This window comes from Oncorhynchus mykiss, chromosome 32 (genome assembly GCF_013265735.2).
Source record: "Oncorhynchus mykiss isolate Arlee chromosome 32, USDA_OmykA_1.1, whole genome shotgun sequence".
Taxonomy (NCBI): Eukaryota; Metazoa; Chordata; class Actinopteri; order Salmoniformes; family Salmonidae; genus Oncorhynchus; species Oncorhynchus mykiss.
Genome location: NC_050572.1, coordinates 35,752,592 through 35,776,468, shown reverse-complemented (window position 1 = coordinate 35,776,468; position 23,877 = coordinate 35,752,592). Strand labels below are relative to the sequence as shown.

General features: G+C 43.8%; 1 protein-coding gene across 8 annotated transcripts; it reads left to right on the top strand.

Annotated features, from left to right (window-relative positions):
• Positions 1-196: 196 nt before the first annotated feature.
• LOC110489257 (claspin) lies at positions 197-23,643 on the top strand. Of its 8 annotated transcripts, none has more exons than XM_021561911.2 (24): positions 198-444; positions 899-959; positions 1,152-1,269; positions 1,549-1,910; positions 2,009-2,155; positions 2,382-2,511; positions 2,664-2,766; positions 6,956-7,503; positions 7,776-7,952; positions 8,153-8,310; positions 8,546-8,730; positions 10,753-10,805; positions 10,979-11,169; positions 17,534-18,134; positions 18,228-18,288; positions 18,459-18,537; positions 18,616-18,698; positions 19,753-19,911; positions 20,125-20,246; positions 20,916-21,043; positions 21,313-21,430; positions 21,543-21,616; positions 21,749-21,910; positions 23,287-23,643. In XM_021561911.2, the coding sequence occupies exons 3-24, from the start codon at positions 1,206-1,208 to the stop codon at positions 23,404-23,406; spliced, it is 3,825 nt and encodes a 1,274-aa protein (XP_021417586.2). In that variant the 5' UTR covers positions 198-444; positions 899-959; positions 1,152-1,205; the 3' UTR covers positions 23,407-23,643. The 8 variants fall into 8 exon arrangements, with proteins under 8 accessions (XP_036827100.1, XP_021417586.2, XP_036827101.1 ...); XM_036971206.1 differs by having other exon boundaries at positions 826-959; XM_021561908.2 differs by having other exon boundaries at positions 822-959.
• Positions 23,644-23,877: the final 234 nt, after the last annotated feature.

Sequence of the window (23,877 nt, the reverse complement as noted above, 5' to 3'; positions counted from 1 at the left end):
TTGATTTTTGTAGTGGAGTGGGTGGACATATCTGGTCAGCTGTGGCACATAGATTTACCAATCAAAAGCTTTCCCTCGGTCATTGCCAAACTTACAATCCAATGATTGGGTGATGGTGGACATCAATTTTGAGTATCATCCAATAGAAAAGCACAACGACAATGACTGACAGATGTAAGGATAGACTTTCGTTGTCAGCGCGCGAAACATAAAAAAAGTATTAATTCAGAACAAGCGGGAGGGAGGGAGAGAAAGGTAGCTAGCTAGCTAAATTCGAATCAATAGACACAATTTAATAACATTAACCATACAACATTTTACACGGATATTTGTGCCTTATGTTTGGAAATAATTTAAAACGGTACAGAAGTTTTGGTTTCCCGATTTTAATGAAGCTTCACTGCGAATAAAGTCAAGATGTGTCTGGTGGTCCATCAACAACAGGTAAGAATTTATATTTTCTAATTGACAAGCAGCTAAGTTAACTACTTTCGCTAGCTGCATACCAATACATTGCTTAATTAGTTAAACGTTTAGCTAGTTACGTTCATTTATTTGGGGGATTGAGTCCGCCATAACCCATGCCAGTAAACTCGCTAACAAGCTAACGTTAACTAGCTACCTGGATTGTTGCTGATTGAGTTGGATTAACTAGCTAACGTTACTGTTAACTAACTGGCGAACAACCATCGTCCGGCTTTGGCTAGTTAAGTTTGTCTAAGTTTTGAAAGATTTGTTTGTTCGTCATTTTCACAGGGTAACACTGTCACTGATTGACTGTGGGTAATGAACAGGCCGGTGTTAACTGTTGATTGTTCTAGACAGTTTCCTAGGCTAGGTGTGACATTAACCACGGAATGTCCGGCTGGCAAACGTAACCGTATGCTCTTTGTGGCAGCTGAGAGAGAAGGCGCCGCAAGCACCACAGCCATTTCGGCGACCCAACATTGAACAGAGATGCAAGTTAATTTACCTAAAATTTGCAATCGTGTTTTTCATGTTTCAATTGTCAAAGTTTTTAAAATCAGTCAACTGTATGTCTTGTCACTGGGCATGAAGAAGACAGACCATGGTTTTGTAGGAAAGACTGCCATGGTTCCATCTAACATCAACATGAGGGGAATTTGTTGTTGTTTTCCCCCCCTATCCAGGCAGTGGAGCTCCCTGCTGAGGTCTCAGTAGCTGAGAGTGATTCAGACAGCGGGATGGGCTCACCGGAGGAGATGCAAATGGCTTCTGAGATGATTGGCAATACTGTTGACCTGCAAGGTACAGTGACACAACAAAGAAGATTGATCAGTACCGTAGCAGACTACCTGACCAGACCTGTTAATGTAAATATACAGCGCTGGGCCATTTGCTCTGTGATGAGAAACAATGAATAGTCTTTGACTTTAGACTATCAATGCAAACTGCAGTACTTGACAATTCAACCACCAATGCAAACTAAAGTACTTACTTTAATAGGAAATAGTTTGCATTGTGATGCAACGAGAATACCACCTATACCGCATTAGTCATTAAGATGGCTTGTAATATTTTTCCCAGATTCGGATGATGACATGACAGTAAACAGGCGGTCCCATTGTCGTAAGGCCTTGAGAGACAGTGACTGCGAGGAGGTGCATGAGATGGCAGAGGCTCTGGTCCTATCAGCATCCAGTGGAGATGAGATGGAGACTGCTGAGAAAGAGGTCAAAAAGGCTAAATTAGAGAGCAAGAAGATATCCCGGATAGCCCCTGTCGACAGTGATGAAAGCACGACAGAGGATGAGGAAGAGCTGGTAAGAAAGGCTGTGAAACTGAAGAAGGAAGGGAAGAAAAGGGAGAAGAGCCAGCGACACCAAGAGAAGAAAGAAAAGGACAGCAAGGCTCTGGAGTGGCAGAAGAAGAGAGGGAGACTTGAGGAGGTAAGAGAGATTGAGGGACAGAAAAATAAGTGACTGTAAAATAAAGAATTTTGAGACAAATTAAAGACTTGTTATCCCCATCACTCTCTGTTTTGTAGGAGACCCCTTTGCCCCGTACTCTGAATGACAGCGCTTGTCTCCTTGTTAACAATGACCTGTATGATGCTGGTCTGGATGATGATGAAGAGGAAGAGTCTCTGGATGCCATCAGAGCAGCAGTAAAACAAAAAGCCAAGATGCACAAAGTAAGAGCAATATTTAAGTCATCTCAGTATCTGTAGGTGTGAGGTCACTAAAAAGCAAACGTACTCCCAAAAGAAATCCCCTAGAATAGTGGTTTGAGAGTTAATTTAAGTTTATGGCTAGTCTTACTTAGCTTTCTCTGTACATTAAGTCAGTGGTTTGTGTGCTATGCAGGTAGAAGATCCACTGTATTCTGTGTCAGAACTATGCTCTGTATCTTTCCCTAAGGAGCCTTTATTTGACGAGGAGGGAGATGAAGAGGCTGGACCGAAACAGCGTCCCCAGGAAAGGAAGGCAGCTCGAGCCGGCAAAGAGGCCATGAAGCAGCTGCACAGTGAGACCCAGAGGCTTGTCCGTGGTCAGTTTGTATTCACATTCATTTTACAATGGTGTCTGTAGTGTGTTGTGTTCCACAATGCTTTGTCTCTACATGACTTGCTACACACTTGTCCTTAGTGGCTTCTATTGTCCAACCCAGTGTCTTGTAACGTGTTCTTAATTCCTTTGCAGAATCCACATGCGGGCTGCCCTATCACATGCCTGAGCCCAAGAGCATCGACCAGTTCTTCAAGAGGAGAGCCCGACCTGAAGGTTCTGCTATGGCACTACTCAAGTAAGTAGACATTTTTCTACCTGGATTTCTTTTTTACTTGTAATAGTTCAGAAATGGTAGCGAAAACTATGCTCATCTGGTTTTGTCCGACGCATTTAAAGTGGCAATCTGCGATTACATTAATTATAGATATATACATGCATACTAGAGGTCGACCGATTATGATTTTTCAACGCCGATACCGATTGTTGCAAACTCTTGGCATTCTCTCGTACCTCCTTTTCCTATAGTCCACAATCAGCTCATTTGTCTTGCTTACATTGAGAAAGAGCGAGGTTGTTTTCCTGGCACCACACTGGCAGGATCTCTGACCTTCCTATAGGCTGTCTCATCTTTGTTGGTGATCAGGCCAACCACTGTTTTGCCGTCAGCAAACTTAATGATGGTGTTGGAGTCACGTTTTGCCACGCTGTCGTGGGTGAACAGGGAGTGGATTAAGCACACACCCCTGAGGCGCCCCCGTGTTCAGGATCAACATAGCAGATGTGTTGCTTTCCCTTACCACCAAGGGGGTGGCCTGTCAGGAAATCCAGGATCCAGTTGCAGAGGGATGTGTTTAGTTCCATGGTCCTTAACTTAGTGATGAGCTTTGTGGGCACTTGTTGAATGCTGAGCTGTTGTCAATGAACAGCATTCTCTCATAGGTATTCCTTGTGTCCAGGTGGTAAATGGCAGTGTGTAGTGCGATTGAGATTGCATCAACACCATCATCTGTTGGGGCGGTATGCAAATTGGAGTGGGTATAGGGTTTCTGGGATGATGATGTTGCTGTGAGCCACGACCAGCCTTTCAAAGCACTTCATAGCTACTGACGTGAGTGCTACGGGGTGGTAGTCATTTAGGCAGGTTGCCTTCGCTATCTTGGGCACAGGGACTGGTGGTCTGTTTGAAATATGTTGGTATTAGACTTAATCAGGGACATGTTGAAAATGTCAGTGAAGACACTAGCACTCTGCGCATGCTTTGAGTACACGTCCTGGTAATCCGTCTGGCCCTGCGGCTTTGTGAATGTTTCTGTTTAAAGGTCTTGCTCATCGGCTACGGAGAGTGTGATCACAGTCGTCCAGAATAGCTGGTGCTCTCATGCATGCTTCAGTGTTGCTTGCCTCAATGCGTGCGTAAAAGGCATTTAGGTTGTCTGGAAGGCTTGTGTCACTGGACAGCTTGCGACTGGGGTTTCCCTTTGTAGTCTGTAATAGTTTAAGCCTTGCCACATCCAGCGAGCGTCTCAGCCGGTGTAGTAGGATTCGATCTTAGTCCTGTATTGATGCTTTACCTGTTTGATGGTTCGTCAGAGGGCATAACGGGATTTCTTATAAGCTTCCGGGTTAGAGTCCCGCTCCTTGAAAGCGGAAGCTCTAGCCTTTAGCTCGGTTCGGACGTTGCCTGTTGTCCATGGTTTCTGGTTGGGAAATGTATGTAGGTTCACTGTGGGGAGGTAATATACTCCTCAATGCAATTGGATGAATCCAGGAACATACTCCAGTCTGCTCTGCTAGCAAAACAGTCCTGCGTCGTCTGACCACTTCTGTATTGATGGAGTCACTGGTACTTTCTGCTTTAGTTTTTGCTTGTACGCAGGAATCAGGAGGATAGAATTATGGTCAGTTTTGCCAAATGGAAGGCGAGGGAGTGCATTGTATGCGTCTTTGTGTGTGGAGTAAAGGTGGTCTAGAGGTTTTGTTTTTCTCCCTCTGGTTACACGTGTTACCCTGCATTAAAGTTGGAAATAAGAGCCGCACACTCTAGGAGCTCAGATGCAAAAATGTCATTACCAACGTTTCGACAGCCAAGCTGTCTTCATCAGGGTATAATCACAAACACTGCGGGATGACTCGTTTATATAGTGTCAAAAGACACAGGTGTCTGTAATCATGGCCAAGAGTGGCCTAATATCATTGGTTAATAATCAAATATTAAATTGTCATACAAAGAACAGCATACAAACAACAAATGGATAGCATACGATCATAGATTAATTTGACTACACAAGCTTAAAAACAATTACAATGGGAAAGTCACAATCACAAGAATGGCTTCGGATCAAAGTCTACGTTGAGACCGAAGGGCGCAAGGGTCTTTAAATTAAAGATCCAGGCAGCCTCTCGTTTTAACAATACATTATCAAGGTCACCCTTTCTCCTAGGGAGGGAGCACATAACACCTTTTATTGGGATCGATTTCCCTGTTTGTGGGTGTTTGAAGGATCTACATTTATAAGTGCCATTGCATTGAGCACAGCCATTACATTTGTAATTTCCATCCAGTAGGGGCGCAAATAGAAGTTGTTCAGGAATATCTTGGGGTGGTAAATCAGTGTGTGTTTCTTTTTCTTCTAGATCACCCTGCATTAAAGTCCCTGGCCACTAGGCGCGCCGCTTCCTTGTGAGCATTTTCTTGTTTGCTTATGGCCGTATAGAGTTGATTGAGTGTGGTCTTAGTGCCAGCATCGGTTTGTGGTGGTAAATAGACTGCTACGAATAATTTTGATGTCAAGTCTCTTGGTAGTTAATGTGGTCTACAGCTTATCATGAGCTATTATACCTCAGGTGTGAAATACCCTGAGTCTTGTTTAATATTAGACATCGCGCACCAGCAGTTATTGACAAATGAATCACACCCCGCCCCTTGTCTTACCAGATGTCGCTGCTCTGTCCTGCCGAAAAACTGAGAAGTTAGTCAGCTCTATATTATTCGTGACATCGTTCAGCCAAGTCTCAAAGTAACATAAGATATTCGTTTTTTATGTCCCATTGGTAGAATAGTCTTAATTGTAGATCGTCCAGTTTGTTTCCACAATCCGAGACAGGATTGTCGAGGCACAGATCTGGGGAAGGGTACCAAAACATTTCTGCATCATTGAATGTCCCCAAGAACACAGTGGCCTTCTTAATTGAAAGAAGTTTGGAACCACTAAGACTCTTCCTAGAGCTGGCTGCTTGGCCAAACTGAGTAATCGGGGGAGAAGGGCCTTGATCAGGGAGATGGCCAAGAACCTGATGGTCACTCTGACTGAGCTCCAGAGTTCCTCTGTGGAGATGGGAGAACCTTCCAAAAGTACAACCATCTCTGCAGCACTACAGAAATCAGGCCTTTTTGGTAGATTGGCCAGACGGAAGCCACTCAGCCTGCTTGGAGTTTGCCTAAAGACTCTCAGACCAAGACAACGCAGGAGTGGCTTCGGGACAAGCCCGATCGAACATGTCTGGAGGGACCAGAAAATAGCTGTGCAGCAACACTCCTCATCCAATATGACAACGCTTGGGATCTGGATCTGCAGAGAAGAATGGGAGAAACTCCCCAAATACAGATGTGCAAAGCTTGTAGCGTCATACCCAAGAAGACTCGAGGCTGTAATTGCTGCCAAAGGTGCTTCCACAAAAAAACAGAGTAAAGGGTCTGAGTACTTATGTAATATTTCAGGCTTTTTAAAAATAATTAACTTGTTTTTGCTTTGTCATTACGGGGATTGTGTGTAGATACATTTGTAGAATAAGACTAATGTAACAATGTGGAAGGTCAAGTGGTCTGGTTACTTTCTGAAGGTGCTTTATACCTATTGATTCTTTAAGAATATTACTTATGAATGCCTCGTGCTTAGTTTAACTGTCATACCCTATCAGAACCCAAAATCTCTGTATAGCCTCAAAACATAGTTTTAGCCATTTTATATAGGTGGTTGTGATGGTGGGGGGGGTCGATACCATTATATATTGCAGTATTATTTTGGATATTGTATCGATACTTTGACTCCAAGTGTCGATTTGCAAAAAATATATATATTTTGCTGGGTAGCGTTTGCTAGCGCTATTCGGCTGTAGTTGTGCCTAAACGCCTGTATTTTTCCCCATGTAGCTTTTTCTTTATCTACTTTTTAAATTGTTAGCCAACATGTTTTCAGCCCTTATTTCCGTGACTGATCAAAACTAATTTTCTCATATGCCCAGTATCAAATCGCAATACATATATTTTCGGCACCAACAGTAAGTATTGTGAGGTCCCTGGCAATTCCCGTCCTAATAGGTGGTCAGTCCTTGCATCCATAGATCTGTCGTTGCATTACGTTGAGCCCAATCCCTCAACCTTTTACCAAAACTTTGATGGGGTTTCCGTTTTATTGTTTGAACAGCATATTGCTCCTTTAAGGATATAACCCTTCTCCCCCCCCCCCCCCCCCCCCCCTGTAAAGGTCTGCCAAGTATCAGGACTTGATAAAGGAGGCAACCCCAGCACCACCTCCCCCAGACCCACCCAAGGAGCCCCAACAGCCCCCAGACTCCCTGGACCCACACTCAACCCAGGCTCTTTCCCAGCTACCGGCCACCACCTCCACACACCAGGAGAACCAGAGCAGGGCAGGTGAGACCTCTTCAACCCCGGATTCCGACGACGGTGAATCCCCACTGGCTGCCATTATGCAGGGGGCCAATATTTTTTTACGTTTGGATAGTGCTGAAATGGCACCACCAGAATTTATGGAGGCTGAACCACTGGAGCAGAACCAGGCAGAGGCCTCCGTCTCCCAAGCCCAGGAGATGGAGGCGAAAGCAGGGGATGTGGATGTAACTCAGCCCCTACCTGCTCCGGCCAGTGTGGAGCCCGTAGCTCCACCAGTCCCCAAACCCAAGAAGGACAGGCTTGCCAGACTGAGGGAGTTGGGGGTAGAGCCTCCGCCGGTCTCCAAACTGTGTGCTGATGATGGGTCCTTCGATCTGGAGCCCCCTCGGGTTAACCCAGGTGAGAGCACAACAAAAAATATTCACCTCTGCAATGTCAACTCTAGCACAATATTTCCCATATGGTGGGTTGGGGTTTAAAGCCTTGTGTTTAGATGTATGCTGTTGTCAATTGTATGTGCTGGACAAAAGGATCTTGGTGGGACAACTTAAGCCACTGCTTTAGCACACTTTATTGTGGCAAAATAGGGTGAGCTTGAATGAATTGAGGTGAGAAGTAACCCAGTCAAGTTGGTTATGTATCTGTAGTTAAACTGTTTGTTTTCCCCTTAGGCGTAGAGGCGCTGAAGGAGCGGTACCTACGTCACGTCCAGCCCGTGGCCCGGCCCAGAGGGGAACGCACTGTGCAGCTCAGCGTCATCCGTAAAGACAGCAGCGAGGTGCTCCACCAAGACTTTGTAACCACCACCATCAAGGAAGGGGAGGAGGAGGCTGCACACACCGCGCCTGGTATGGGCATGGTACCGTTCATCACACCATCTCACACACACCGTCTCTCTAAACCTCCACACACTCTACAGAGGTAACTGCACTGCATCCCATATGATTCATAGTAAGCCAGGTTCCTGAAATATTTCCAACAGTCTTCGCTTCTGTCCTCCAGCTACATGAGTCTTTCCTAACCAGTCCTGTGTTCCCTCTGTCCTCAGGTGAGAAGCTGACCAACCTGAAGACCCGTCTGCAGCAAGCCATGGCTGTAAAGAGACAGGAGGATAGAGAACGGAAGGCTGCCCTCTATCGCCTAGACAACGAGGACTGTGGCGAGGACGAGGAGGAAGAGGAAATGACGGATTCCGAGGGGGAAGAGGTAAGAGTGGATCGTCCGCGTTGACGTTCCACAGCCAGTGTGCTTTCCGTAGTCTTTTCAAGGTGGTGCTCGAAGATGGGAACCGAAACATTCAAGACCAAAACCTTTAAATGTTTCACTTAGTGAGGGTTAATGGACCAGGAAAGGGGAGCCGGGCATGTCCAATGACTTGTAAAGGAAACATGAAGTAGTTGTGGTTAAGAGTTTGTCTCAACTTGTTTTTGTCACTCCATAGGGTGTAGATGAGCTACTGGGGGGTGGCGAGGAAGAGGATCAGGATGAAGATGAGGGCAGTGTGGCCCAGAGGAGTGTAAGGAGCCCCTCCCCGTCAAGGTTAAAGTGTCCCTCTCCCCCACCAGACCTGCCCAACACAGAAGGAACCCTCATGCTGTTTGCCAACAGCTCCTGCTCGCGCACCGGGTACGTGTGTGGTGCTGATATCCGGGAGTCTCAGTCATGTACAGGGGCTGACAGTACGTGGCCTTCAGATTGCAGGCCAGCATAAGACAAAGGCAACGTAGCTAGCGAGGTACTGCTCTGTTTCAGCGGTCATGGGGAGCTTGCAGAGAGCAAGGTACCACATATCTGAATCCTTCTCAAACGTGATTGGTGGATTCAAATAATGTAAATGTGTGTACGCCAGTGTTAATTCCGTCAGCAAAAATGTGACAAATTTTCGTGAAACACCTATTTTTCTGTGGCAATTGACTAGATTTTATTATTTATTTTCACAAAAACGAGATGAAATTATCTCTGTGACAAATCTGTGTAGTAAATGGACTGGATAAGAGTCTTTAGAGTTTGAGAGCTTTTCAGTGATGAAAACAATATTAGCTGCACAGATGCGCAGTTCTGTTCAGCAATGGGAAGGACGTGCCACACCTGGCACAAACAGCGTACATCAGCTGGTTAGCTGCAGGGCTGCAAGCGATGCGCATGGGCAGACAGGCTCCAGCTCCACCTCCGATTATACACATCGTGCAGGCAACTTTCTTCTAGTTATCTACCCTCTGGTTAAGAAACACAAGCTGCTTAATGAAATTATTAACAATTTGCAGCGTTAAGTTTAACAGTAAAACAACATTCTAGCTATGCTTTTCTCTCCAAGGAGTGTCTGGGTTCATATTGTCATGAAGGTCCTGGAATTTCAAAATGGTATTTTCCAGGCCTGGGGGGGATAGAATAGAAAAAGATACAATCCAAAACGTTTTAGAAAAGTCATGGAAATGTAATTACATTTCTGTTCATGTAATTTATTAAGGCACAGTTTTAAAATATTTTATCAGTCAAATAAAAATCAACGTATCATTCCCGATCGGACGGCTCAATGTCTGCGGGTTTTCGCTCCTCCCTTGTACTCCTCCCTTGTACTTGATTGATGAAGTGATGTCACAAGTTAGTAAGGAACTCCCCTCACCTGGTAGTCTAGGACTCAATTGAAAAGAAAAACCTGCAGACACTTAGGCCCTCCATGGAATGAGTTTGACACCCCTGCTTTAGGGGCTGTCTGTCTGTGTGCATCACCTGCATGTGTGCGAGACGAGCGTGTCGTTCAAGGAGAGGGTCAGAGGCCTAGCCTATAATACGATAGGGAACAGGCTAATAACTCGGTAGCAAGTTCAAAACATATATTGTACCCTCTAGTTAACTGTGTAGCTATTATTAGTATGTGTTCATGTTTTTGTCACGTCCCCCCCCCCCCCCCCCCCCCCCTCACAATGTCACACACTTGCGAATAAGGCCATACAAAGTTGATTTAACATCTGGACCGATTCATATGATTAATTTAAACAATTATTTTGGATGAAATTAACTACTCACTTCGCAATTATATTAGTTGGAATAACATTACCAATAGCCTATATGCAAGCATTTGGTGGCACAGAAAAAGGGATAGCAAACTATTTATTGATTACACTGACTGGGTAAATAACTTTTAGTTGATGTGGACCCAGTGACTCCGACTTGAGCACTGAGACTGGAACTTCAGCAATAGGGACTTGTGACTCGATTCGGATGTGGCTGTTAAACGTTAATAAACATGCTAATGAAGCGACTGAGTGCTGCTCTTTCGCTCTCTGCGCCTGATAATTATTACATGGCCAGATAAATATGATGTATTCTTATGTTTGTCATATGTCTGCTGTTGGCAGAGAGTAGGATGTTATGCAGGAAAATATTTTGGTTGGACAGGGCTATGTGTGTTTACGCACATGGAATTCTGATTCATGTTTACTGTAGGTTAACGAAGCAATACTAGACTAACTACAGTCATTATTACAATTACAAATGTGAGTAAGACTTATAATGTAGTCAAAATGACTGACGAGACTACATGTAGAAAAGGAATGCAGAAAATGAACACGGGTGTAAATGTATGTGCTCAGTGAGTTCGTATCGGTGTTATCTGTCCCAAGTTGTTGACGTTTTAGTCTATCACAGAGATGGTGTAAAGAGGACAGAGCCTGGTGGTCAAGACAGTTACACAAAGATGGGTGAGCAGAGACATCTCATAAACATCTTTCAAGTGAATTGTCACAACTGTGCTACTTCAGAAAATACTCTCATCCTTGATGGAATCTGTTGTCTTTTTTTCCAGTGTAAATTTTTTTTTTAAACGACCATAGTTCAATTTTAATTGACATTCTATGTGTCTTTCCCGCTACAGAGGAGGAATATTCTCTGTCCCTGGCCAAGGACAACAGTCACAACAGTAGTTTTGAGCTGCAGGGCTCCATGCTGCCCTCCTACCAGCCTGTCAACTGCAGCACCACAGGAGGCAGGGGTCTGTCAGCCAGCACCTTCCGCTCCCCCTCACCCTGCTTCTTCCGACCCAGCTTCCTGGGATCTGCCTCCAAGGTAAGACACTGACAGTTTAGAAGGGTTGATGACATGTATGACTAGGACCCGGTGTTTTCCGTACCACTGTATGACAGTATAAAAGTGTCAGGAGAGAGCCAGTCACAACCAAACAGACCCCAGTATGTGTGTCTCCCGGTAATGCATGCGTTACGTGACAATTTAAGCAGGGGTGATGGAGAGATTTTGACAGGGGTTGCGGGACCTCCTGTGCGTGTGCATTATATATATTTTTTTATGAGCATAATAGTATTTGTCGTGTCATTTCGCTGTAGAATTGTATTACCCTTTTAATGTGGCATGAACACAACCAGGCGTGCTGATGAACCATGTTTTTATGTGAGTAAAGTCATACCGCATAGAGTTTGTACGGTCATGAAAATCCTGGAGAAGTCATGGTATTTTAAAATGCTGTTTTCCAGGCCTGGAAAAGTTTTGGATAATGATCAAATCCAAAAGGTTTTGTAGAATGAATTTAATTTCTGTTAATGTAGATTATTTTTAGGCACAGTTTAAATATTTTGTCAATCAAATAAAAATCTACATATCAGCCAGGATCAGCGTGACACTTAAGAGCGTCTGTTTGCGGCCGTCACCTGCACGTGTGCAAGACAATTGGGACGTTGCTTAAGGAGAGAGCGACAGTCGGACATTGCTACAGCAGCAGGTAGGCCTAGCCTATAAAATATGATCGAGGACAGACTAATAACTAGGTAGACAATTCAAGAATATCTTGTACCCTCTAGTTAGCTGCTTAGCTATTTTTCGCATGTATTAATGTTTGAGTCATGTCCCCATAAACTCTCCACACTTGTGATTAAGGTCACACAAAGTTTTTTTGGAACAATTAGCTTTTTTTGTAATTTAAACAATTTTACAAAACTAGCAGTTCACTTCGCCATTGTATTAGTTGTGAATCGAATCATGTAGTAATTTGTGAATCACAAACAATTTATTTTAGGAAAACATATTTGATGTAGCCTTTTGAAATATGTGGCTTCAACTGGTTTTGTAGATACTTTGTAACTCAATAGATGCTAGTCAGCCTGCAAAGTAACCTCAGAAGTGTTAACTAAAATAAATATGACTAAACTCGAAAAGGTACATTTCCTGAAAGAATTGTGGGCTTGCTTCACAGAATAAAGACATTTCTAGCCTACCAGAGCCATTTGATCTTTGATGTATAACATTGCATATATATCAAGGTTGGTCTACCATCCTCCAGGAGAGCTAATGTTTGTGCAGGCTTTTATTCCAGTCCCCCTCTCTAACAAACCACGTAAGAAATTAGCTGCTCAACTGGACCTTGATGAACTCTGTTTTGAGCAGGGCTTGATCAAAAGCCTGCATACCCAGTAGCTCTCCAGACTAAGGGTTGACCACATGTTTTAAACTCTTGCCTAACAGGTATTCTACTTTGGGTGGGTTAAGTGCCTTGCACAACGACAGGAGTTGGTACTTGGGATCAGAAAGCAGCATCCCAGTGTCCATACCACAAAACATATACTTTTTATACGTACATAAAAGTAAGCGCCAATTGTTGTGGTCATGCCGCCAACCGTTGGTCATGGAAATTTGGTTAAGGCATGAAAAAGTAATTAAATTCCATTTGTCAAAAATGTGTACTAAGCCTGTGTACTGCAGCGCCAGCTGTGCCACCAGAGACTCTGGGTTCGCGCCCAGGCTCTGTCGCAACCGGCCGCGACCGGGAGGTCCGTGGGGCGACGCACAATTGGCCTAGCGTCGTCCGGGTTAGGGAGGGTTTGGCCGGTAGGGATATCCTTGACTCATCGCGCACCAGCGACTCCTGTGGCGGGCCGGGTTCAGTGCACGCTAACCAAGGTTGCCAGGTGCACGGTGTTTCCTTAAACACATTGGTGCGGCTGGCTTCCGGGTTGGATGCGTGCTGTGTTAAGAAGCAGTGCGGCTTGGTTGGGTTGTGTATCGGAGGACGCATGACTTTCAACCTTCGTCTCTTCCAAGCCCGTACGGGAGTTGTAGCGATGAGACAAGATGGTAGCTACTAAAACAATTGGATACCACGAAATTGGGGAGAAAGGGGGGTGAAATTCACAACAAAAAAAAATCTTCACATAATCACTAGTTAACTACACATGGTTGACGATATTACTAGTTTATCTAGCATGTCCTGCGTTGCCTATAATCGATGCGGTGCCTGTTAATTTCTCATCGAATCACAGCCTACCTTGCCAAACAGGTGATGATTTAGCACTGTCGTTGCACCAAACCTAACCATAAATATCAATGCCTTTCTTTAAAATCAATACACAAGTATATATTTTTAAACCTGTATATTTAGTTAATGTTTCCTGCTAACATGAATTTCATTTAATTAGGGAAATTGTGTCACTTCTCTTGCGTTCCGTGCAAGCAGTAAAGGGTATATGCAGCAGTTTGGGCCGCCTGGCTCGTTGCGAACTGTGTGAAGTCCATTTATTCCTAACAAAGACTGTAATTAATTTGCCAATATTGTAGAGAATTATGACATAACATTGAAGGTTATACAATGTAACAGCAATATTTACACTTAAAGATGCCTGAAAGAATAAATGTTTTGTTTTCGAAATGAATATTAATGACCAAAGGCTCGTATTTCTGTGTGTTAAGTTATAATTAAGTCTATGATTTGATAGAGCAGTCTGACTGAGCGACGGTAGGCAGCAGCAGGCTCGTAAGCATTCATTCAAACAGCACTTTCATGCGTTTTGCCAGCAGCTCTTCGCAATGCTTCAAGTATTGAGCTGTTTATGACTTCAAGCCTATCAACTCCCGAGATTATGCTGGTGTAACCGATGTGAAATGGCTAGCTAGTTAGCGAGGAGAGGGACTGAAGCTATACTGTTACAATGGCAATACTATTGCACTTTTACATTCTTCTCCCACACTTTGTTTTTGCATTATTTAAACCATTATTTAAGCCTTTATGCGCCAATATTGATATAATAACCATATCAACGTAAACTTGGGAGTCACACGACGATATGGTGTGTGGTCCTCCCACAACAACTCAGGAAACTATGCAGTTTATTAAGCTACAGATGAAATGTTATGAAGAATTTGGCAGGGTGGGGGAAATGCACTATGAGCTTCATACTGCTTTCCAATAAATATCGAGGGTCTTCGATGCTTGACTGCTGTTTTGACAAATCTAAATCATTATCCTTTATAGGCTAATCTCATCATGTAGACAAGCCTACCTGCACTGTATCTGCGAGAGGATGGCTAGAGCACACATGCCAAGACCAGAGTAAACACATCTAGCTATTTAACGCAACAGTTTTTTTTTGACAACTATCAGTCGAGTTGAAAATGCGCAGGAAACACATTGAACTATAGATTTTTATTCGGTACATGAGTACTTAAAGCTGCTATATGTCACTTTTTGGGGGTGGGTGACCTGATCAAAGTCACATAGAATTGAGTGACAGATCTGTAATTCTCATTGAAAGCAAGTCTAAGTGGTAGATCTGTCCTATGTTTCCCATTCTCAGGTTTAGTATCTTACGTACACCAGCTGAAAATATAATATTTTTTGTTATTAAGAGGATATTTCACAGCGGTTTAGATGGTACAATGATTCTCTACACTATACTTGCTTGTTTTGTCTCACAAACTGAAATTAGGCAAATGAATTTTAGCAACCAGGAAATGGCAGAGCGATTTCTGCATATAGCACCTTTAAGCAAAAAAAATAAAATAATTTTGACCACACAGGTTTTTATCTGCAACAAGTCCGTTTGGTTGAAACACTGCTGGTGAGAATTAGCATTTTCTTTATATTATACAAATTGTAGAATATTTGCATTGAAATCAAATCTAGCTACTGCCAAACAAGCCACTTCAAAAAGTAGCCTACCTGCGCACGTTTGATCCACTCTACAATGATTCCAGCATCTAACAGTTGGGTGTTTTAATAGCTGTCGCCGCCATTTGATGAATGGAAAGCGACGGCTATTAAATCACCCAACTGTAATGTAGGGCTGGGCTGTATAACGTATTTTACGATATACTGGTATTGACGCATGGACCGGGTTGGGTTTTTACTTTACCGTCTATAACGGTATTTGAATGTTTGGTTTGTTGAATGTGATATGCTGTGTGTGATGTCCATTTTTATAGTTTACTTCGCTACTTGAATCATCACTCACTCCATGCCGCTTTCCACACAGACCTAGCCCTGCCCCATCACGCAAGGAGCTCATTTGTTGGTCTTCGACCACGAGACACTTGCGTTTCAGTCTGCATGGTCAATGCAGCACATGTCATGACAATGATGCTGTTTTCAGTTTGCTGCTTAATATAAATCCACTAGCGTTCTATAATGACATTATTAGTTTGTTTCTGACGTCTACAAACTAGTTTGTCTTTCCTTAGTAAGTTGGGTGCAAAACTTGTTAGCCGCTAATGCTAATTGTTAGTTAGCTGAGTCAGAGCAAACGTGCATATCAAATCAAATTTTATTTGTCACATACACATGGTTAGCAGATGTTAATGCGAGTGTAGCGAAATGCTTGTGCTTCTAGTTCCGACAATGCAGTAATAACAAGTAATCTAACTAACAATTCCAAAACTACTGTCTTGTACACAGTGTAAGGGGATAAAGAATATGTACATAAGGATATATGAATGAGTGATGGTACAGAACGGCATAGGCAAGATACAGTAGATGGTATCGAGTACAGTATGTACAAATGAGATGAGTATGTAAACAGTGGCATAGTTTAAAGTGGCTAGTGATACATGTATTACATAAGGATACAGTCGATGATATAGAGTACAGTATATACGTATGCATATGAGATGAATAATGTAGGGTAAGTAACATTATATAAGGTAGCATTGTTTAAAGTGACTAGTGATATATTTACATTTCCCATCAATTCCCATTATTAAAGTGGCTGGAGTTGAGTCAGTGTGTTGGCAGCAGCCACTCAGTGTTAGTGGTGGCTGTTTAACAGTCTGATGGCCTTGAGATAAGCTGTTTTTCAGTCTCTCGGTCCCAGCTTTGATGCACCTGTACTGACCTCGCCTTCTGGATGATAGCGGGGTGAACAGGCAGTGGCTCGGGTGGTTGATGTCCTTGATGATCTTTATGGCCTTCCTGTGACATCGGGTGGTGTAGGTGTCCTGGAGGGCAGGTAGTTTGCCCCCGGTGATGCGTTGTGCAGACCTCACTACCCTCTGGAGAGCCTTACGGTTGAGGGCGGTGCAGTTGCCATACCAGGCGGTGATACAGCCCGCCAGGATCGTCTAAATTGTGCATCTCTAGAAGTTTGTGTGCTTTTGGTGACAAGCCGAATTTCTTCAGCCTCCTGAGGTTGAAGAGGCGCTGCTGCGCCTTCTTCATGATGCTGTCTGTGTGAGTGGACCAATTCAGTTTGTCTGTGATGTGTATGCCGAGGAACTTAACTTGCTACCCTCTCCACTACTGTTCCATCGATGTGGATAGGGGGGGTGTTCCATTTGCTGTTTCCTGAAGTCCACAATCATCTCCTTAGTTTTGTTGACGTTGAGTGTGAGGTTATTTTCCTGACACCAGCATAGCTATAATACCAGTGACGGTGTAGACTTAAATCAGCATGTTTGTGCAACTGTCTTTTTAAATCATAGAGGAATACACGGCGCATGAATGTTAGCTACTAAGAGAACATTCAATGTAGCCTTGGAATCACTTATCAACACTTAGGGTAGGAACCAATCACAATAACTCTTCCCTGGCATTTTCATTCGTTTTCATGTCAAGCAACACTATTCAAAGTGGACGTGTAGGGACCGGAGCGAAAATGCAATATCCTAATTCTAAAACAGCAGGTTTTTTTTGCCCCCCTGCAAAATGTTCAAATGACATCATTAGTTTCAAGGAAGTGAAAACTATCCATCATGAATCTAAGATTTCAGTTCGTCTTGGATGCATATTTTATGTGGTTGAAATAGCCTATTGTCAGCTGACAAGACTGCATGTTTACACAGTCCCTAACCGTGCATACACATTCTCTCAAGATGCTGAAATAAATAAATCTGATTTTTCCACTCCTATTCCCAGAGACAAAATTAGCATATGGTGTATTTACTGCAAGAAATACTATTATTAGGCTACCTGTGAGTTATAGACCAACAGTCATTGTCCGTATTTCAGTTTCTACATTAAGCTAAAACTTCTGTGTCAAAACATACATTTTTGGTTCAGACTTCCGCATCCTACTTCGGCAAGTCTCTGAATTCAAGTTGCACAGACATGCTTATCTCCAGTTAGAGTTGAATCCTTGATGAAGAGGAAGAAAGGATGACTCCTTTGCTGAGATTCATCCCCAGCGTCTCATCCCTCTCTTTCTCCGTCCCACAGAGTTCAGGCAAACTCTCCGAGCCCTCCCTCTCGCTGCCCGTGGAGGACTCCCAGGACCTGTACACTCCCCACTCCCCCGGTGAGTCTTCTGGACCCCTGGGGGCCCCGTCTCAGGGATGCTTCTCTGTGGAGGACTCCCAGCTCTTGGATGCCGACGGCTTCCTCAATGTGGGGCCCCGCACCGGCCCCCTGCGCTCCCACAAGAGACAGCTCCTACTCGACAGCCTGGATGAGAACGCTATGGATGCTAACATGGGGGAGCTGTTAGGAATGTGCTCTGGGGGGTTCGGGACGGCCAGAGAGGGCAGCGTGGGGGGTCTTGGGGCCTCTCAGGAATTGTTAGGGCTGTGTTCGGGAGTGTTCCCTACCACACAGAAGGGGGGAGTGAAAGAGAGGAAGCGAGAGGGAGGGCTAGGGGCAACGCAAGAGGATGAGCTGCTGGGGCTCTGTTCGGGAGTGTTCACTAGCGCACAGGCTGAAAGGGAGAAGGAAGGAGCGGAAGGGAGGAAGAGGGAGGAGGAGAAGATGGAGTTGGAAATGGACCGAGACAATGACATGGATCAGCTGCTCGGCCTCTGCTCTGGGAAGTTTACTACTCAAGGTAAGAGTGTCTGTCTGTGTGATTGGGTATATAAGGGGGTAGTATACAGGTGTGATGTTTTGGTTCCATTTCTTAATCTTTCTCTCCATATAGGTGTCTCCCCCTTGCGATCCAACTCGAGCCCCACCCCACACTCTTCAACCGCTGAAGACGGGTAAAAAGCGCAAGCCTAACATCTGATAAATAATTTCCCCTCTGCGTGTCAGTTTATTCAATTGAGTAACAGAGTACCATCTTACACTTCTACTAACCAACTGATATTCTCAGGCTGTAGATTCAAATATTGATCCCTGTAAAGGCTAAATGCAATTTGTGGTGTTTCAGTAGTAAGAAGCGGGTGGAGGAGGAGGAAGACGATTGCGAGTTTCGGCTTCTGTCAGACGTGGAGAGCCAGAGTGAGCAAGTAAGACACTTGAGCGTGTGCGTTCGCTTGCATCAACGATGTATAGCCTGAACAGGTGAACTAACTCCTTCCTTCCAGCAGGATGATGAGGAGGATGGAGAGAACGAGGTAGAAGAGGAGAGGGAGGCTGTGTTTGCACCCCATCAAGGAAAGAAGAAAATGTAACTAGAGGCAGAACTTCCTGAATCATGAACTTACCAACACACAGCTGTGGGGTTTCCTTGATGAGAGAGCCTATTAAAGGATGTGAGAGCAGTCAAAGGCAGCATTTCCCAGAGAAGCCATTAAAGCCCACGCTGCATACAACAGTCATTTAGGACTGTTTGCTTGTGCAATGAGGGTACGACATTGATTCTCTTTAAACGGAGAAGGCAGTAAACGCCAAGCTGCATACACCATCTGTCATTTTGTCTCTACATTCACCTATAACTTAGTCCAGTGGTATTCAGTCGGGGTCGGCGAACTGCATTGGGGTCACCCCATTTTGATTTGATTTTTTTTTTAGCGATTTTTTTTATTTATTTTAGAACAGAACACTTTCTTTGTTTTGATTTTCAACTTTTTTTTACAGAAATTGAGAGTAAAAATTGTGCTATACAAACTGACAAATTGCATTTTATTAAATGTATTGGGTTCTTTTCATTTTGATAAGAGATGAAAATGTGAGTATTTGTTGATGTAAAAGTTGAAATTCAGTTTTTTTTAAAGTGGCTATTCGATTCAGGGTGGGTGTTGAGAAATTCTGCCAACTGAATAAGTTTCAGTACTCTACTGTCTTAGTCTGTCTATAGTTTTTAGGTCTTTGAGTAGGTGCCCATACCTTATCAGGTATGCACACTCGTCACTATTAACCGTTTTGATTTCAAAATGGGGCATCCAGGTGAGTCGTGTAGATCCCAAGAGAAAAAGGTTTGGGTTCGGGGAGGTATGTTTCTAATATCGAAATGATTGACTGATCCCAGAATGCATCCCTCAGCATCCTACAATGAGAATATCAGAGTTCAGAGCGTGGTGTCATATCAGAATGACTGCTCCATCCAATATCACGTGTGAACTTTGATCAGCAGCCCAGCCCGCACCCCCTAACCAGCCATTAGCTTTAGGCATAAGTTAGCCTACTGTCCGTCCACTCTCCATCAGTTTAAAATGTAGTTTCCAGGAGGATAGTTTAAGCCCACTTTGGATTCATGTCCGGGTGTGTGTGTTCCCCTCCAGGCGCATAACAGAGTTTGTGGACTCTGAGGCTGAGCTCTCAGGAAGTGACGTGGGCAGTGAGGATGAGGATGACGGTGACAATGAATATGAGGAAGAGGAGCTGCTGGACGAACTGCCTTCTGATGAAGAGCTGCAGGACCAGGTCAACAAGATCCACATGTAAGTGCTGACAGAACATTCTAAATACCTCAACAAAACAATCAGAATAACTTCTATAGCATTACTATTACTGCTATTTGGTTAAGAAAAGCAATGCACAATGTGCGTTACCTTTATAGGTAGTGTTTAGTAGGGGGGTCATTGGATATCCAATCATAGGATATCTGTGTGAAATGTTTACCCTAAAGCTTGCTTGAATCCGCTCGTCTACAGGAAACAGGTCCTTGACGACGACAAGCGGCGACTGAGGCTGTACCAGGAGCGTTACCTCGCCGACGGGGACCTGCACTCAGACGGCCCGGGCCGAGCTCGCCGCTTCCGCTGGAAGAACATCGGTGAGTGAGTGTGTGCCAATAGGTGTTCTTCTAAGACTGATTATAATACTTTTCTATCCCACAAGCTTTAATCAATGGTCGGGGATAGCCCAGTGCAGACTGTCAACAAAGTCAGTTGGATGCAGTTCATCATTATTATTACAAGCGATAGGTTCAGTACTCTTAACTGCATTCTGTCAGAAATTAATCAAATGTATTTAATCTGATGAGAAAGTAGGCTGGATCTCTTTTGAAGTCTTGTAGATCAATGCATTGCACTGCTTTTTTAAGAACATTTTATAAAGCCCTCCTGCATAAATTTCCTCAGTACCTTACTTCATTGTTAACTTCTAGACAGACGTATGAGATACTAAACCCGGTCTCAGAGATGGCTAACTCTGGAGATCCATTCGAGATCTGCTTTTAGTTTTTATTTCTCCTCCTTCCGTGTTGGAAGGATATGATCTCAATACACTTCATAATTGGTGCCTCTAGGGCATTTCAGACTGATGTTAGGGTATCTTTTTACTGAAAAATGCGTTTTTATGATTTGTGTATAATGTGTATTTTCATATTGCACTAAACACGGCTCATCTGGAAAAGAGACCTTTGTAACAACATTGACTCTGGCAAATAAAGGTTAAATACCTTATTTTTTTAGATTGTGTGTGTGGTGCTTTTCTTCCATAGATGATGGCTTTGACATGGATGGCATGGGGGTGGAGGGGGAGGAAGAGGAGGAGGAAGAAGAGCTGGACCAGGCAGAGCTGCAGAGGAGGAAAGAGAGGCTGGAAAGGGAGCACTGGCTACGAGAACAGGTTTGTATAGCATATGGGAGTGTATCGAACACTTGGTGTGTGTCATTCTACTCTGTCAGGGGAAACTGGTGTATTCACTAGGAACCAAACGAGGAGGGACCTAGCTGAATTTGTCCAATAGAAACTCTCGTATTCGTTGCACAACTTTTTCAGTTTTTTTTTTCAGTTTTTCAGAAGGTTTGTACTGGTGATTACACCCCTGGTCTGTTTTCTATGTAGTGTGCGTTTATGTGTGGTGTATTGTGTCCAACTCCCCTCTGTCCTTCTAGGCCGACGCTAAGGCTAAGAAAGAGGAGGACGAGGAAGAGGGGGACCAAATTGGAGAGGAGGACAGCCAGTTCATGAAGCTCGCCAAGAAACTGACTGCCAAGAAACTACAGAAGAAAGGTGAGCTGATATGGAATGAGAGAGATAAGGAATGACTGCACATTTCTCATTTTTGAAGTGCTCCTGTTTTTAACCCTTCTCCATCACAATCCCTCCATCTCTTCTTTTCCAGAGCTGCCTCTTGCACCCCAGGCGGAGAGAACCCCAGTTCAGAACCCCTTCCAGAGACCCTCTCAACCCACCATGGTCACTACCTTCCTCATACTAGTAATCACCCTCTCTAGTGTGACACTGTTGTGTAATCTGCTCCTCCTAAGAATCTTTACTAGATGACTCTGACCATTTGACCTCTATTCAACCTTTGAACCCCGACCTTAGGTGAAGAGGGGCTCGTTGCTCAGCCAGCCCCGCTCGGTGCTGCAGAAGCTGGCCTGCATCTCTGAGGGGAACCCTCTAGCCCCCCGCAACACCCGAGGGTTCGTCTTCCAAAGCCTGTCGCCAGAGAAAGAGGCCTCTGCTGCGGAGGCCCCTAAAAAACAGGCAGGTCCAACCATAGAGAGAGAATGGAGTTTTATATGTAATCCTGTGTGCCCAACACGCATAGGCGGATGAGGGTGCTTGTTGGTCAGTGTTGTAAACAAATGATCATTTATCTTTTAGAAAGCCTCCCTATCCACTCCCATCCATTCCACATTTTTAAGAACACGTGGTTTCTTCTGTAGAACTTGTGCCAGTTTAGTCATTGCTGTGCTCGTTTTGCTAGTTGTCATGTTGGAGCCTGTAGTGTTGTACTGATATTAGACCATAGGGTGGCGACAAAGGCCATAGCTGTCTGTTTCACTGCTCGCTCTTATCCGTACTTACTCAGCTTTAAGCTGAATGTGTACAACGTTACATAATCCAAACTAGATCTGTATGGAATATGTATTTCTATATGATTGTATACAGTGAGTGTCCATGAGACTGACCAGGCGAGTCCAGGTGAAGGCTATGATCCCTTATTTGTTAAATCTACTTCAGTCACAAGTAAAAAATAAACATTAAAAAAACAATTGAGACATGGATTGTGTATGTGTGCCATTCAGAGGGTGAATGGGCAAGACAAAAGATTGAAGTGCCGTTGAACAGGGTATGGTGGTAGGTGCCAGGTGCACCGGTTTGTGTCAAGAACTGCTACGCTGCTGGGTTTCTCACGCTCAACAGTTTTCTGTCTATACCAAGAATGGTCCACCATCCAAAGGACATCCAGCCAACTTGACACAACTGTGAGAAGCATTGGAGTCAACACAGGCCAGCATCACTGTGGAACACTTTCAACACCTTGTGAAGTCCATGCCCTGACGCATTGAGGCTGTTCTGAGGGTTAAAGGGGGTGAAACTTAATATTAGGAATTGTGTTCCTAATGTTTTGTACATTCTATGTATATCATCTCTGAACCGATCAGGGAAGCAGCATGAAACATGAAATTCCAATTTGTCTCAGGACATTGTCTTTTTTTTAAATTGGCTCTAATTTTTATTAGTCATAATGACATTTAATGATAATTACAGTAAAATGTGACAGATCCTGTTAACCGTGTTAAGACTCTGTTGGGGAGTTCTGTTTTAAACTGAGGCCTAATTGATCTTTAAATAGCTGTAGTACTTCTCAGAGCCGTACAGTAGATCTACAGACCTCAACAAACACAGCTGGGCGTGTAGAATTGTAATGGGACTCCATGCCGAGACCAAAATAATTACTTTCTAATAAGAAATGAAGAGTCCCTAAATGGAAATGTTATCGTAATGGGACATTTGCTGCTAACGTGGTGGAGAGTTTGTTGACAAGCTTGGTGCATCTCTGCTCGGTTCTGGTCTATTATTTTAGCAACAGGAGTCATTTCTCATATTTCACTCCGAATATCTTTATTTTGCAGATGAAGAAGCGGGGACAAATAGAGGTTTTGGCCCCGGCTGCTAAGCGGCCATGTCGGGGAGAAGACACACCAGCAGCGAAAGGACCCCAAAGAAGTATCTTCTGTTACCTGGAGAACTGAGGTGCCCAACATTGTGCCTGTTGTGCCAATCACACTCACAATCACGCTACCACAACATTCACACTTTCTCCCAGGGCCACATTGGCTCTTTTGGACAGCACTTGACTGACTTTGTGTCCTGAATTATTATTATTTTTATATCATGTAAATAGAATGGGTTAGATGTTTTATTTTTTTTTGGGGGGGGGGGAATTACATTTATTGTAAGTTTGTGAAATTAAATCATATTTTAACACATGCTTTTGTTTTTGAGTTTTTTTTCCCCCTCTTTTACTCAGACAGGCAGGTTTATTCCACATTTTGTTTTTAGTCTGAAATCAAAATGAAGGGGGGGGGGAAATCTCACCCATCTACACACACTACACCATAATGACAAGGTGAAAATAGTGTTTGCTAATTTATTAGAAAATGAAATACAGTTCTCATTTACATGTTTTCACACCCCTGAGTCAATACGTTAGAATCACTTTG